This window comes from Pseudorca crassidens, chromosome 12, assembly GCF_039906515.1.
Source record: "Pseudorca crassidens isolate mPseCra1 chromosome 12, mPseCra1.hap1, whole genome shotgun sequence".
In the NCBI taxonomy this organism is placed as follows: Eukaryota; Metazoa; Chordata; class Mammalia; order Artiodactyla; family Delphinidae; genus Pseudorca; species Pseudorca crassidens.
The window spans coordinates 45877402-45894638 of NC_090307.1; the positions used below are offsets into that span (position 1 = coordinate 45877402).

The 17237-nt window shown below is 40.6% G+C and overlaps 1 protein-coding gene across 2 annotated transcripts in view; it reads left to right on the forward strand.

Annotated features, from left to right (window-relative positions):
• Positions 1-2941: 2941 nt before the first annotated feature.
• The window catches only part of DSC3 (desmocollin 3), a 41238-nt gene continuing 26942 nt past the window's right edge, over positions 2942-17237 (forward strand). Inside the window, exons 1-5 of one of the 2 annotated variants that reach the window (XM_067699410.1) lie at positions 2942-3244; positions 9229-9313; positions 11133-11332; positions 12658-12777; positions 16829-16984. In XM_067699410.1, the coding sequence (XP_067555511.1) occupies positions 3176-3244; positions 9229-9313; positions 11133-11332; positions 12658-12777; positions 16829-16984 (630 nt within the window). In that variant the 5' untranslated portion in view covers positions 2942-3175. The remainder of the gene's footprint in view (positions 3245-9228; positions 9314-11132; positions 11333-12657; positions 12778-16828; positions 16985-17237) is intronic. The other variant, XM_067699409.1, reaches the window with a different exon arrangement.

The window sequence follows — 17237 nt, forward strand, 5'->3', positions numbered from 1 at the left end:
CCCTTACCAGCAAATTTGTTCCAAACATCATACAGTTGTACTGGTTGTGTTTTATAGGCGTGTGTGAGGGGACCCACATTTGTGGTGTCACCGCCCATATAAACCACTGAGGTGAGTGGGTGTGTGAGACCAGCACCTGTGGGCGCGGAGTTGTGCAAGGCAGCCTTCTCAGCGGGCTAGGAGTCGGCTCCCAGCTCCTAGGGTCTTTACCCTTTCTGTGGCCAGAGATCCCTCCTAGCTACAGAGAACTCTTCCTGATGACCTTAAGTTTGCTTTCTACTGAAAATTTGACAATTCACCTGGATCCCTGAAGTTTTAGACGTTAGCTTAAGATCATCTTCCATTTTTGATCTTCTATTTATTGCTGCTCTTACCCTCAAACTAAGAAGATAACAAGGAAAAATCATATTTCTTTCCCATTTTTGTACATTATTCTTTTAGTCGTGACTTCCAACTGACTTCCAGTTTGGGGTACAGGGTATTAAAATAAAGACATTTCAGAATAACTCTTTATGCCTTATGATGTCTCATGATGATTTAAAATTAATTTTATTATAGAAGGCATCCAGTTCTAACTATATTCAAACTAAAGCTCAGGTTTTAAATAAATTTTCAACAATTTCATTTAAAATTATAATCTCCACAGCAGAAATAAAAGCAATTCTTAAATTTGTCTTCAAGTCATATTTATAATTATAACTGCCTATGAAGATTCTTTTCTAAATTATAAAAACACATTGCTTTTTATTAGGACTTTAATATACTCATGGTGGACAAATACATGTCTTAGCAAAACAGGAAATTCCAAGATAGTTATACTCCATAATGTTATTATTCAGTATTCATATTGCACCTAGAATTTTACAATACAAATAGAAAATATCACCAATATGCTTTCTTACACTATTTCTGGAATAGATTCCTATAATTTTTATTTTGTAGAAGCTAAACATAGAAGCTCAGAGTAACTGTCATATATAGTCAGTAGGTTTAACAATCGCCTTAATTATACAGCAAATGATAGCTATCTTATGGTTTTAGTCACATGCAAGACAGTAGTAATCAGGTCAGACTCTATTAGACAAAGTTGAAATCACTGAAAACTAGGGCTACTGAGCATAAAGAAAAACATTTCAAATCTTTTATTTCCTAAATATTAAGGAAAAGCTATATCATGGCAGAAACAGGTTCATTAATGAAGTTAATGAGCGCATTAACTCACCCAAAGTGATCACCTTTCTTACAGATTGAGTGGATGATTCTCCATCTCCTCTAGGATGAAATTCAACTCCTCAGCCTCGTTTGTTAGAAGACTACCTTTCTAACCTGATTCTCAGCACAGGTCTTCCATCCAGTGGTTCTGAAGAAACTCTTTCCTACTTCCTTGATGTGGGAAACCCTTACAAGACTCCTGAGAGCTCTGCTAGGGCTATTACTATGGTCTTTGCCCAAAACATGTTCCTACCCTTCTCCTTGGTTCTTATCTCAAACATTATTTAGTTCTGGAGGCTGAGGGTCCAAAATCAAGTGCTAGCCAATTTGCCTTCTGATGAGAGCTATCATCCTGGCTTCTTTCTAAAGTTGGCCTGCGACCAGAGGATACTTTGAGAGGCTTGGTCTTGAGGTCATGGGTCAAGGTGAGGGTCTGGAGGATGGGAGGTGAAAATGGTTGGAGTGAAGTATGGAGAGCGTTCTCTGAGGTTGGAAGAGCTCTTCCATACGAGGCCTCCAGAGGTGAAACAGGGTCTCTGATGGGTGCATAGGAGCCTTGCATGCCTCAGAGGTGGGACTGGGAAGCTCAGCTTAGGGTTTGAGACCTGAGAGCTTAGGCCTGTGAGTTTTAGGGAAACACGTGGCTTAGACAAGCAGCCTATTGGGGTGACTAGGGTGGGATGAATGAAGGCCTTAGTGCCTTCTCTGATTAATCTGCAGTGTCTGAGGGTCCTGACCTTGGAACTTGTGCACGGACTTTAAGAAGCAACAGCACATATGTAAGAGGGAGTTCATCCTGAGTCTACTAGGTGGGGCCTTAGAGGACACAAAACTCAGTCTAGAGAGAAACAAAGGAATGTGCCCTAGTGTTGTAAGCTTCCTTTCTATTAAAAGGTTTAGCATACTGGGCTATGATGAATGCCTTTATTCCCTCATAGACTTTGAATTGCTTTGGGCAGGAACTGGGTTTTGTGCATTTTCTTTCCTCCAGCCCCAGTGCCTGTGCAACTCTGGGCAGTGATAAACATTTGTCGAATGATATTGAATCTGTAAGCCTCATTTTAGACTAGAAGCTTTTGTGTGGTAGATTTTTCTTTTACCACAAACCGAAAAATTGCATCTTAGTATAATTACCAGGTAATTACTCAAATCAATAATTTCATATAAGAAGAACAAATTCTTAGAAGACTCAGATAAGGCCACGAGATTGGCAGGAAATGAAAGCTTTGAGTGTAATCCCTCATATTTTGGGTGCGTGAAAATGGTAAGATATCAGAATTTCCTTTATTTGCTTTTAATTTCTGGTACAAGTGTCAGCTTATTCATGCCTCTTGGGATAATTTCCCCTCCCGTCCTTTATCTTATCGTGTGAGGCAAATTTGGGTAGAATACATATATTTTGCATTAACCAGGAGACTTTGCCCAGCATTTGATCAGATGTTGAAGGGAGGATCCGCTGGTCCAATGACAAGGGTGTTGCTGGCACCCAGGAGCGCCCGTGTTGGGGCAGGGATCCCTGCAGGCGGTTTTGGCTTCCGCAGTAGAAACGCGCCAAGCATTGTCTGCGAGGAAGACCCTACTGAGCTTTGCGCGAAAGGCGTGGCAGCCGGGGGCGGGGGAGGGGCGTGGGAGAGCTGGCAGAGAGGGGGTGGCCTGGACAGCTTTCCCGCGAGCGAGCACCCGGCGCGGCCTCCGAGAAGCCTAAGGGCAGTCTTGGGCAGCTCCCCAGAGCTTCTCGCGGTGATAAAACTTGAGAAAAAACGAGGAGGGGCGTCTCCGCGTCTCCCGAGTCCAATCCTGTCTCATGAGTGAAAACGCCCTCCGGCACGCAAACCTGAAAAAGTCCCGGGCGACGTAACGAGCAGCTGAAAGAAGTGCACCTCCGCTCCGCCGCACCTCGGCGGGCTCTGGTCTCTTACGTCCCGCCCGGTGCCTGCGTCCTCTTCTCCGGCCCCGCACCCCGATGGCTGCCGCCGGGCCCCAGAGCTCCCTGCGCGGAGCTCTCTGCAGGCAGCTACTGCTGACCCTTGTGGTGAGTGGAGCCCGGGCGGGGTGGGGCGCGACCACCTACCCGGAGCCGGGATGCGGCAGGGGGTCGAATGGGCCCTGGTCCTGCAGGGGGAGCGGTGGGGGGAAGCCGACCGAAAGGTGACATCCGCGGCTCAGCTCCATCTTGGGGGTGGGGGCGGGCGGGGCACAGACGAGCCAGATTCGGGGTCTGAGGGATGAGGATGGGAAACGAGTCCTCAGTCAGTTCCGGACTGAGGGTTTTGTTTCGGACTTGTTCGATTGTTTGAATTACGGGATGGGCTCCCGCTTCGCTGAGCTCTCTCGTGCGCCGTGGCGAGTGGGCCGGCTTGGGGTTCGCGCTCCTTTCCTGGCTCCTAGGGCTGGTGATGATGGTTGGGGTGGGTTTGGGTCGAGAGCGAAGAAGAGTGTTGGGTTAGGTTTTGGAGGAGCCCTGAGTGAGTTACAGGGGCTGACCCCCTACCCCAGGGTCCCCTGGGATGGGGACGCTGGTGAGAGGAGGGGTTGGAGCGGTGCCCCTGGGTGCCGGCGTTGAGTTACCTCTGAAAAATGGCTTCCAGGTTTTGCCTCCGTTGAAGCAACTCACCTGAGCGGTCCACCAGCGCTGGCCACCCGGAGTATACCTGGGGCGCGAGGCGTGCGCGGCTCCATTAGGGATGGGGATTGGGTCGGCGGTGTGATGGGGGAGTTGGGTGGGGCTGAGGGGATAGAATCAGGCTGAGAGGAGTGTTGGGAGAGGCGTGGGATTGGGTGGTTCTTTGTCCGGCTCCAGGAAGGACTGCGCAAGCCCAGAGCCCAGCCTGGGGGTCTTCTATGCCCAGGAAACCTGAGACCCAAGATGAGATCCACCCCGAGAGGAAGGTACGGACAAGTCTCGGAGAACTCGCGATACACAAAACGAAAAATCGGGAATTCTGTGCGATTACGCGGAGCTGCGGGCGAGACCACGGCTGCGCTCAAGACGTGCTCTGGAAAGAAGCTGCGAACTCCCGACTGCCCCGCGCTTGGTCCGGTGGCGAGAGGACCAGCCTGGCTCGGGAGCACGTCGACTCTGGCTACTTGGATTCTTGCTGCTCTCAGCCCCCAAGCAGGGCGTGTGGGTGCCAGCTTTGACCTCTCTTTGAATCATCGAGTTATGAATAATGGTTTAGTAGTTATGACCTAAGATATATTTATGGACAAGAAATTGTACAGATGAGGGCGTCGACCTGTCAGGCAGCTGTTCCAACAAAATGAGCTGATGAAATGACTCTTTACAAGTGGGAACTGCTCTCAAAGTGCGCTCTTTTGTGATATCTTTGAAAGTGTTTCCAGCTAATATGTTTAAAAGCATGAATTTAGTGTTTTGTGTTTTCCCTGCGAAAGGAATCCCGGAATGGGGAGAAGAAAACAGCGGAGGTGCTGTGTTCTCAAGATTTCTCGTGTATTCGCTGGAGGGGAGGGCGTGGAATGCGAGTATCTGTCCGGGTGGCGGGGTGTGGTGGTGGGAGTACTGGGGCGCGGCAAGGCAGGAAAGTGCCTGTACATCTAAACAGGGATAGCATCAGCTTTAGTGTATGACTTCCTTTAGGATTATTTTTTAAAAGAATTTCCTAAAGTTTAGATTAAATGGTCTGTCTGGAGACTTGTATACTAGAGAGTGTATATAGAATAATTTCTTTCACCTGCAATCCCCAGTTTACAGACAACTTCAATTTCTGTCCAGACGGATAAATTAAGACTTCTGTTGACCATCCTATATCTGTATTTCCTTTTGACTCCTAGGACTCTTTGGTATAATATTAAAGGCATAACATTTTAGAAACGCAGTTTTCATTTTATGGACCCCTTAATGGATTTCTCAAAGACAATTCCTTGTTTGAAGTGAGCTCTTCAACAGAAAACTGAGACTTTTAAGGTGTTAGCTTTCCCACTGAGCTGCCCCATAGGTTGTGGAATCTTCCCTTCTGCACTTTTCTCCTGAATCTGCATCCCTTTCCCACCTTTCTATCCTCAGTATACTCCAAACTGCTACAATTAACTACAATTCCTAAACATCCTTCCATACACATATACAAAGAAAAGGAAGAAAGGAGAGGGGGAAACTAGAAAAGAAACGTGTCAGATCATCCCATTATTGTTGAAAGCACTGAGTATCTCTTAAAATGTTTCTCCTTTTAAAGTAGCAAAATTGTTAGGAATGGTGAAAACTAATTCACATTAGCTCAGTTGCTCAGATGTCTTCTGCCCTGTTATAAATAATGAGATCCTTTTATATGTGTGTTGAATATTGTTTGCCATATCAAATCCACTTTGGGAATTATATTTACTATTATATATTATAAATGGTATGTACTTGGACATGGTTAATCTATCACTTGCTAAAAGGGCTCTTCAAAAGGAATTAAAATAGTATTTTTCTTTATAACATAACATGCTTTTCCCCTTGGAGTATGTGAAATTCTGCCTGCAACCTATGTTGACAAACGGGCATTCTATCTTTTCAGACTTTATAGCATTTGAGAATAATGTGACTCCTTTAACAGACTTTTTTGTCATTATTGTTCTTGATAACATTTGACATATTCAATTTTTAAAATAAAAGTGAGTATAATACTTTCTATTACCTTTTGCATTAGTGGGGAAAAAAGCTTAGGACAAATAAAATAAGTAAATGCGAACTAGTTTATTTCAAAACCACCATCTTAAGGAAGTCAGAGCTGTAGTATATATTTATATCAGTTCATTATCACCTACCTTCTTTAATGGAGATTATTGGTGCTCATATTGAGATACAGCTAAATGGTGCAGCACTCTCTGAGTCACTAAATACATGTAAGCTGTGCACATTTTTGGGCCCTGTTGTAATCCTTGTGGCAGTTGCCATCCCATATATGGCATCTCTGGTGACCTGCAGCTAATCATACTTTCCATTTAACTAGAATCCCATCATACAGAGTTTGGTTAGAAAGAAATTTAGTAGAATCATCAAAGCACTGAGAATACAGAAAGGTAAATCCTACAATTCAGGGTGGTAAGAACTTGAAAGTAAGATTTCCGTCTCTAAGATGGCAAGTGTCCACAGGAGAAACGACGAATTGAAAATTCTGTAACCGATATGCTCAGTCAAGATCTCCTTTATGTTTCAGATACTCTATAAATTTCTGTTCTTTGGCTTCTTTTTCCTCTATTGAAAAAGGTGTTATTTTAGAAAGCCTACCTTGCCTATTCACTCTAAAATTGAACAACAGCACAAAAATGAAACACTGACACGTATGCCTGTGTTTTCACTCTCCCTTTGGCATTAGATAGTTCTATCAGGATTTAATGATTTGTATGATAAGCTTTCTATGATACAATTAATACAATTTGGACAGTACTGTAAAGTGAAACAAAGCAATTCATTTTTCCCAGACTAGAGTAGATAATACTTTATATTATCATTTTTTAAAACTTAATTTGTTATATTTTAATTTAAAGTTGCTCGCAACTCTAAGTTTTATGTCAGATATTTAAAGTTGTCCTGGAGGGTTCTTCATTAAAATAAATTCTTTTATAGCTCAAATAGTCAATCCATAATTCATTAATCTTTAAAATTTTTTTTGTATGTTGTATTTTTTTGTTGTTGGGCACTAATTTGTACAAAAGTTACTTTTAAAATACCTTTAAAAGTCATTAGCTCATCATTGCTAATTAATGGTGGTTTTATTTTATTTTATGTTTTTACTTTATTTTCAGTAATATATGCAGTCCCCACAAACATAGTATCAAATTTCTTTATAATTCAGGAAACATGGCATAACTGAAATCTATATATGAATATCATCCTTTCCAATATCCCTTATATTAATGAATTAATTGTACCTGCTTTCCAGTGATGTACTATACAGCGACAAAGATGAATGGGCTGCTGCTATATATTCAGCATGGATCTATTTCACAAACATAATTTGAGGAAAGAAATCAAGTTGCATATAATTGGCATATGACTACATATATTTAAAGCCTAAAGTTGGCAAAACAAACCAATTTTCTTTAGGGATACATACTCATGGGATAAAATTAAGCAGAAATAGGGAAATAAATGATTTACAAAAAAATATCATTCATTATTGATATTTGGAGAGGTTGAAGTCAAGAAGAAAATGCAGTTAGGGAGAGTTATATAGGGACTTTGAAAATAATAGTAATGTTTTATTTCTTAACTTTGAAGGTAAGTGCCCTAGTGTTTCTTTTATTATTTCTTAAAATACACGTGTACTTAGAATATATCTTATGAAGAACAGTTAAAAAAGGAAAAAGAAACAAGCAATATAGAGGATTAGCAAAACCAATGCTATCATTTGAAAGTATAGACCAACCTGCTATGACTGAACAAGTGAAAAATAAAGAAGGCACAGATAAGACAATATTAGGAATAAAAAGAGGCACAGTTGTGGAGAGGACAGATGTTTTAAAAAGTAGATAATAATATTAATATATTATTCTAATTCATTTGAAAAGAGACAAAATAGGCAATTTTCTACAAGATACAAATTACCAACGTTGACTCGAGGAGGTATACAAACTGTAAATAGACTTATAAAGACACTGAATTGGAAGCCAAATGTCTCCACATACACACACTGTCATATCCATCAAGCCCAGACCTGAGATGGGTGAATTTTTCCATAATTATATGGAACAGATAATCTCTACCTTATATACATTGTTTCAAAGAACAGAAAAAAGTGGAACTCTCCCTAACTCATTTTATGAGGATGGTATGAAGTTGAAAAGTAGTAGCCTGATCTTACTTGTGGACATATATTTGAAATACTAAAATAAGTGGCAGCAAACAAAACCAATAATATATTTTTAAATATGTAAGGGCCTGTTTATGGAATTTCAGTTCCATTCCATTCATCTATATGTTTGTCCTGACACTAGTACCACTCTGCCTTGATTATTGTTTTTTATAGTAAGTTTTGAAATTGGGAAATCTTTCAACTTTGTTCTTTTTCAAGTTTATTTGGGTCTTTGGGTCCCTTGCATTTCCTCAAGGATTGATTTTTAATTTCTGCAAAAAAAGTTATTTGGGATTTCAATAGGGAGTGCATTGAATTTGTTAGATGAATTTTGGGAATACGTCTTTTAATCTGTGAAGGTGGGATATCTATTGTGACTAGAATTGTTTGCTTAATTTTGTTTTCAGATTTTTTTATTGCTAGTATATAGGAACACAATCGGTTTTTGTATGTTGATCTTGTATCCTGCAACCTTGCTGAAACCACTTATTATTTTTTTGATAGTTTTTAGTGGATTCCTTAGGATTTTCTATGTACAAGATCATATCATTTGAAAATAGAGACTATTTTATTTCTTCTTTCCCAATCTGGATGCCTTTAATTTTATTTGTGTGTGTGTGTAATTACCCTGGCTAGAACCTCCAGTACAATGTTGAATAGAGGTGGTGAGAGTAGGCATCATTGTCTTGTTCTTTATGTCAGAGGAAAGCATTCAGTCTTTCTCTGTTAAGTAGGATGTTTTTCATAGATGCCCTTTATCACATTGAGCAAAATCTCTTGAATTCCTAGTTTGTTGAAAGTTTTTAATTGTAAGTCAGTGTTGGATTTTGTCAATTGCTTGCATCTATTGAGATGATCATATGGCTTTGTTCTTTATTCTTTTCTAAAAACTATGTTATTGAGGTGAAATGGACACACAAAAAGCTGTGCATATTCAGTGTACACCAATTGATGAGCTTGGAGATAAGTATGTACCCGTGAGAACATCATCACCATCTATCCCATAAACATATCCATTACCTCCAAGTTTCCTCTCACCTTCTTTATATATTATTATTATTTTCTTTTGGTAAGAACACTTAACATAAGATTTACTCTCAGCAAAAATTTTAAGTATACAATACAGTATTGCTAGCTGTAGATCTCTAGGACTTATATATCTTGCATATCTAAAACTTAGTTCTTTATTCTATACTGTATTAATGTGACCATTTTTTCCTAGGTCTTCAGTTTTGCTTGTGAAGCTTGCAAAAAGGTGATATTTCATATACCTTCCAAACTAGAGGCAGAACGAGTGGTTGGCAGAGGTGAGCAATTTCAAAACAGTGTTCTTTTGTTTTTGTTTTTTTTTTGCGGTACACGGGCCTCTCACTGTTGTGTCCTCTCCCGTTGCGGAGCACAGGCTCCGGAAGCGCAGGCTCAGCGGCCATGGCTCACGGGCCCAGCCGCTCCACGGCATGTGGGATCTTCCTGGACCAGGGCACAAACCCGTGTCCCCTGCATCAGCAGGCGGACTCTCAACCACTGCGCCACCAGGGAAGCCCAAAACAGTGTTTTTAAAACAGAAATTTAATTTACTTATGCTGGAAAGAGCATGTTATCCAATCTTTGCCTTTTGGAATTAGCCGGAACCAATAATTAGATACAAGTCAAGTTTAAAATGTATGTTCTGTTCTTTAGAACTCTATAGAATTCTGTCATCGATTCTAATGAACATGTGCTAATCCATGCTTTTGTAGTCACTTATGTTTTAACAGTAAAAATTACATAAAGAATTACATGTAGAATGTAGCCCTTTCATTACTCTAGGATTCTAAGCACTGGAGAGATATAGGTAAGGACCTGAGAGAATCAGAGCGGTATTTTTATCAATGCCATAGCTGCAGTGAGAAATATAACAAGGTGAACTATTCCATTCAAAACTGCGCTTAATCAGCCATTTGCACACTTGAGAAGTTAGGGAACCTCAGCCTTTCCCAACAGCTGGGAAGCTCTGTCCACGTGGACTTTCCCTGTGGTACAGGAAATATTGGAGGAAAAGCATCATGTGTTTTTCAGAGATATAGCTTGTCCCAGAGACGCCACTTTAATTTTCAACAGTGTCCCATTTCTGGGAAGGAAGAAAGGAGAGGATGTAAAGAGAAGTCGGGGGTGTTCCTCCAGGGGAATAGACCAGAGGTTATCACTCTGCTAAAAATGTGAACACGAGAGAAATGTGTCATCACTTCTAAAGATGTTCACTTCATTTTGACTTAACGTTTCCATCTGTGACAGATTTGGATTAAAGTGAAAACACTATACATGGGTAACATGAATCTTTTGAGATGATATTACTTAAGTGAGTATTAGGTTATTACTTAAGTGTGTATTAATGTATCAGTTTGGTTTCTGTCAAAGCAGATAGTGGACGAATGGGATGGATTTGATACTTTTGATATAAGTATCAAAACACTTGTATGATACTTATATTTTATGACTTTTCACTTGGGAAAATTTCCAGGGGGAGAGGATTCCACATAGCATTTCACTGGGGAGCCCGGGAAAGCAAGGAACAGGAACACAAAGAGAACTCTGGGCCCCTGGGGCGTTGGTGAGGGTCGGGGTGGGGGGTGGGGGAGATGTGACAGAAAAGCGCTAGTGGGAAGAATTTAAAGATTTTTCTTACTTGACTGTTTGCCAAACTCATACACTCTGTCACTCTTTGTGTGAAACTTCTGGCTTAACACAGGTGTATCTTAAAAGACTCAGACTATATTGTTAAGGAAAACTTTTCTGTTTGTTTATCGAGCTGTGTGGGCAGGCATGTAGCTCAGCTTTGTCATGATTGCAACACACAGACGTCTTTAATAGGAAGATCATTTTCATAAGCCTCTTAGAAGCATATAAAGGTTTAAAAAACCTTATTTAATACAAATATACAATCCAGAATTGTCATTTTTTTAACGAGAAAGTATTATCACTTAAAAAAATACATGTAAAGAGTCTTAAGATATTTGATAAATGCAGAGTGATTGGTTCATTTCATTTCACTTCAGGATTTTGAAGAAGATTGTATAAATTATGTTAACACTGTTTTTCTTTTTGCATGTGTTTCTTACGTTACAACTTGGAAATTCCTACTTGCAGTTAATTTGAAAGAGTGCCTCGGATCTGCAGACCACATCCAATCCAGTGATCCTGATTTCAGAGTTCTAGAAGATGGGTCAGTATACACAGCCCATGCTGTTGTGTTGTCTGATGAGAAAAGATCTTTCACCATATGGCTTTCTGACTCAAAGAAACAGACACAGAAAGAGATTCCTGTGCTCCTGGAACATCAGAAGAAGGTATTCAAAGTACATTGATATTTTCAGGCATGTTTTTCTTCTCATTTAAATACTCTCATTAAAGGTTGCAAAGAAGACAAAAGAAAAAATAGGCTTTATTTTCCTTATCTTTTCTCTTCCTTCTGTTTGCTTTCCCTTCCTTCCTCCTCCCTTCCCTCCTTCTCCTTCCCTTTTCAACACTGATTAGACATTGGATCTTACTTTGTTAAATCTAAATGACACCTCCTCTGTGAAGGTTTCTTCCACCTCTAAAGTCTACTTGCTTTTCTGTGCCAGTGTCAGTTTGGTTATCCCTCTGTTGTAGCATTGGGCATTTTTTATTAGCACAAACAATTTACCTGTCGTTGCTTAAGGGCACGAATCAATCCCTTTTGTGTTTATAGCCTCATTTACACCAGACCCATAGTCAATAGGTACATGTTAAATTAATATTAAGTGCAGTAGTTCCCAGTGAATAAGAGGTTGATTTCAAGTGCCACAGTGATTCTGATGTTAAAATAGGATGGAAATCCTGGAGTATGTATGCGTCTGAATGGTATTAGCCACCACTCAGTGATTGTTGACTGTAGTTCTAAATTCCATGTCATGGGGAATGCCGTTGTGAAAGTACTCACTGGATTACAACTAATCGATGTGAAGTGTATTAATGAAAAAGTCATCTAAATGCTTAAATGACTGCTTAGATGGAAATCACTAAAAACTCCAATAGTACTTTCTACAGTGATGGAAATGTTCTGTAATCTGCACTGTGTGATATGGTCACCCAATATTAATGGCTACTGCTACTTAGCATGTGGCTAGTACAACTGAAGGGTGGAATTTATATTTTATTTAATTCTAATTAGTTTAAATAGTCACACGGGCTTGTGGCTACCATATTGGACAGTGCAGGTAGAGTGTTCAGGCAATGAAGAACATGCATTATCTCACTATAGTTCACCTGAGAGCATGAGGTTTTAGCAGAAAGAACAAGTAAATGCTGTCTATAGATTGTCTGAAAGAGGATGTGTTCTCCATCTCATTTTGGGATGGAAAAGGAAGAACTGAGAGTACAGTGATAATTTTCCTAACCTGAAAGTATGGTCAGTGTTGGAAAGGTATGTGAAATTAAATTCTTTGGTTCATGAAACCTTTAAAGTCTGGATACATTCTTTCTTATCCTTCGAACACAAAGAAGACCTTATTATCTGGTCTTTAGTTTCAGCATGGAAATTCCTGACACTGAGCCTCCAGAGAGGTGTTAGATTTATGGTCCATCCACTATTTTACAGTGAAGTAGGCTGTGATGCTTTTGTTTATTGTTAATTTTCTTTCTCTAAATTCAGGTACTGAGGAAGAGACACACTAAAGAGACTGTTCTCAGGCGTTCCAAGAGGAGATGGGCGCCTATCCCCTGCTCAATGCAAGAGAATTCCTTGGGCCCTTTCCCTTTGTTCCTTCAACAGGTAGGTTTTCCATTCCTTCTGATTGGGATTGCTAAATTAGTTCCAAGAGTCTGTTTTGTCCAGGTTTTAATAACTCTTTAAACATTTAAAAATCAACAGATTTGATTGAAGATATTCATGGAGAGTCATAAAAGTACATAAAAATGGGAAAATCACTAAAAAGCTAATAATGAGAAAAACTAGAAAATCACTAAAAAACTAATAATAATAATATGAGAAAGACTCTACAGCCACTAAATGATCTTTATTAGTTTATTCATTCACTTAGCAGCCGGCTATAGAGCACCTACCCTGTCCTGTGGAAGGCACTGCTCTAAGTACTGAAGCTAGAAATACATTTAGTCATGGCCTTTGCTGTCATGTATTTTATGAGTCTAGTGAGGAAGACAGAAGTAGGCAAATGATTGCAATACTGCATGACGAGTGCTGAGATGGGGCTGGGTCGGGGTGATTTGAGAATTCATGGGCTGAAATGCTGTAAAAAACAGAAAAAAGACTTAGAGGGGGAGGCATCTGAGCTAAAGCCTGAAGGATGGGAGAGTGTCATGCAGGTAAATCACTGTGGAAGAAGAGAGGGGGACAGAGGTGCAAGCAAGCATGGCTCCTCGCGGGAGCTCACAGAGCTTAGTCTTCCTGTGTGTGATGGGCGTGGAGCAGGGAGATGGGGCAGAAGAGGCAGGTAGGGTCCACCCAGAACTGGCCAGGTGTGCTCTGCTAGATAGTTTAACTTTTTCCTAAAAACAAGACGTTTTTAAGCAGGGTCAGGTTTACTTTGCATAAAAATCCAAATGGAATATACACAATGGAAATAACGACTGAGTTGAGGCTATGGCATTATGCTTGCCTTTTTCCCTTACATTTCTATTACTGTGGTTGATGTTTAATACCAGTGGTGCCACCTGTGTCCTACTTGTTTATGTTTTTAACTACGCTTCCAGTGTCTTTCACACTTGTAGAAAATTCTATCCAGTTCTGGACCCTGGTTTCTTCTCTTAGATTATTGTACTTTAAGCACTGGTGAAAGCGTATTAAGAAATGACTTCTGTTTACCAAACTTATACTGGTCAGAGGTAATTTTGGTCTTTGCGCTGTTAAACCAGTCACCACTTCTAGTCCTCATTTCCTTGTCGTGTGTCCATTTGATTTAGCCGACCTGTCCCTCCTTCACGTCGCTTCTAGGACAACATTCACCTAGTTTTCCACTTTTCTCACTGGCCACTCCTTCTTAGTATGTTTCGCTGGTTCTTCTTCATTCCCACATCCTCCTAACCCTCACCACCCTGACCCCTCAGTCTCTAAATTTGGAGAGCTCCAGGGCTCAGACTATGAACCTTGTGTAATGTTTATTTATGTTCACTCTCTCGGTGATCTCATCCAGCCTCATAGCTTTAAGTACTTTTTTTTTTTTTTTTTTTTTTTTTGCGGTACGCGGGCCTCTCACTGTTGTGGCGTCTCCCGTTGCGGAGCACAGGCTCCGGACGCGCAGGCTTAGCGGCCATGGCTCACGGGCCCAGCTGCTCCGCGGCATGTGGGATCTTCCTGGACCGGGGCACGAACCCGTGTCCCCTGCATCGGCAGGCAGACTCTCAACCACTGCGCCATCAGGGAAGCCCCTAAGTACTTTTTATACATTGGAAACTTAAGACTTCATATCTCCAGCCCAAGTTGCCTAATTAATATTCCCACTTGGAATTTCAGTAGACATTTCAAACTTAACGTATAAAAATCAAATGTTTGCGTTTTCTTATAAAAAATATCCTCCCCTCTCAGTTAATGGCAGCTGCATCCTTTCAGTTCTTGGGGCAGTAGAGTCCATTCGGTAAGGTTTTAGTTGCAGAGAGCACAATTCTCTTTAAGGAATTAACAGAGGGATTTACGATAGTGTATTAAACAGTTTACAGAATTGTTGGGAAGGCTCAAGAAACAAACTTTAGGTTGAATTTTCAGGAACGAATCTCCTATCTACCCCACAGAATCTATAGCCAAGGGACATACTGCTTTCTTCATGATGGGGAAGCCAGTCATTTTAGAGCCAGAGTGCCACTGCCAGGGTCAGGAAGCTGCACTGGGCAAGGAACCACCACAGGCAGGAAGCTGCTCCTCCAACTGCAGCTCCAAAACAATCTTAACTGCTCCCAAAAGTGTTCACAAAAAGATTGATCTATATCCTGTCTCTCAGCATCCACGAAGTCTGTGAAAAACCATTAGAACTTCTGCTGCTGCAGGAAAAAAGAAAAAAAAATTGCACCACAAAGAGTCAGCAAAAACAGTAGAAGCAGCAAAAAGGAGGCATCTATCTCCCTTATGGCTTCCAAATTTCATGCAAGCACACCTGACTGTCTGTATTTTAATTCAGAACTCTTGTTTCAAGAGACCCTGGAAAAGGGAGAGTTTTTGGTTTGTTTTTATCTGAATCTTTCTAATATCTACACTATGAGAGGACACAGTAGAAGGAGGTGAAATCGATGTTGAGCCCCAATTTACCATATCCATCCATTCTTTATAGTTAAAATTTTAATTCCTGTATTATAATAGGATAAGGATATAGCCACATTTTACCAAGATCTCAAATCATAGTGGCTAAAGCATGACAGAGATTTAGTCCTTTCATGTCAACGTGTGATCTGGTAAAGAGATTCTAATTTGAGAAATCACCAGGGGCCTAGGATTCTTTCCGTTTTAAGCTTGGCCATCCTTCCAGGTTGAAGATGGCTCATCACTGTGTCCCATTGAGGGAACACAACTCCTCCACTTTCTAGAGTACAGTCTGGATCCTGCATGTATTATTATTATTATTATTATTTTGCGGTACGCGGGCCTCTCACTGTTGTGGCCTCTCCCGTTGCGGAGCACAGGCTCCGGATGCGCAGGCTCAGCGGCCATGGCTCCGCGGCATGTGGGATCTTCCCGCACCAGGGCACGAACCCATGTCCCCTGCATCGGCAGGCGGACTCTCAACCACTGTGCCACCAGGGAAGCCCCTGCATGTATTATTTTTGCACACACCCTATTGACCTGACCTTTTTGTGTGGTCATACCTAATTGCAAGGGAGACTGAGAAAAGTCTTTCTTCCAGGCAACCTTGTGCTCAACTGTAAATTCTAATACTAAGGAAGATAGGCAGAATAGACATCAGGGGATACTTGCACCCACTGACATAGTGTCATCCCTGACTTCTGTCTTCACACCATGCAGCCAACCAACTGGCACATTCTGTTGGCTGTATCTTCAAATTATATCCAGAATCTAACCACTTCTCACAACCCCTATTGCTACCACGCTGGTCTAACAAACAGTTCTCTCTCCCCTGAATTCTTGCAATAACTTTCTAAATGGCCTTCCTGCTTCTTCCTTTACCTGCCCACCCAAGTCTAATCTTAACAGAACACCAAGAATTCTCCTTCTAAAATATAAATCAGATACTACTCTTGTCTAAATTCTCCATTGGCTCCCCATCTGACTCCAAGCAGAAGTCAGCATCCTTGGAATCTCTTACATGCCGTGGCCCTATTACTGCATTCGTCCTCCTCTCCGACTTCCTTTTCCCATAGTTCTGTCTATTCCAACTACAGTGGCCAACGACCCTGGTCTGGTTGTTTTGCACTTCCTGTTTCCTCTGCCAGGAAGAGTCTTCCCTATTTATTCTCATTCTTTTAATTTTTGTTAATTCCCCTCCCTAAGGAACATTACAACTGGCATTCCTTTCAACAGTATATGAGAATCCCTGTTTACCTCACCCCTGTCCACAGTGGGTATTATTGCTTTTTTCTACCTTTGCCAAATCACTAGATGGGAAACTGTGCCTTAATATGAGGTTGTCTTTGGCTACTATTTATGTTGAACATTGTTTTCATTAAATTTGAGCAGTTTAAAAAAATCTTTTGCCAAATTACCATTGTTCATTACCATTTTGCATGTTGATGAAGTGACAAAGGTGATTATTATATTATTAAAGTCATCTCTTTAAAATAAAAAAATATATAAACATATAAGTTGTATTTAAAAATAGCATTTTCATGAAAAATTTTTTACATATGCTTTTTCCTCTTAGGTTCAATCTGACGCGGCACAGAACTATACCGTCTTCTACTCAATAAGTGGGCGTGGAGTTGACCAAGAACCTCTAAATCTGTTTTTCATAGAAAGAGACACTGGAAATCTGTATTGTACCCGGCCTGTGGATCGTGAAGAATATGATGTTTTTGATGTAGGACTTTTATTGATACACATAACTCTAAATGATTAAACTATAATCATAGTTTAAACTAAACTTCTGATAGCGCATCTACTCTTTCCTGTCTTCTGAACTTCTTAGAGGGGATCTGAAAGACAAAGGAAATAGATTGTGTAATATTTTGGAATACTTGGTCTGCTCTTTATCTCAACTTGTATTAGGTAAGCCTCAAATGAAGCCAAGAAATTTAATTGTATTTGGATGTAAATTCCAGCAAATTTGCAGG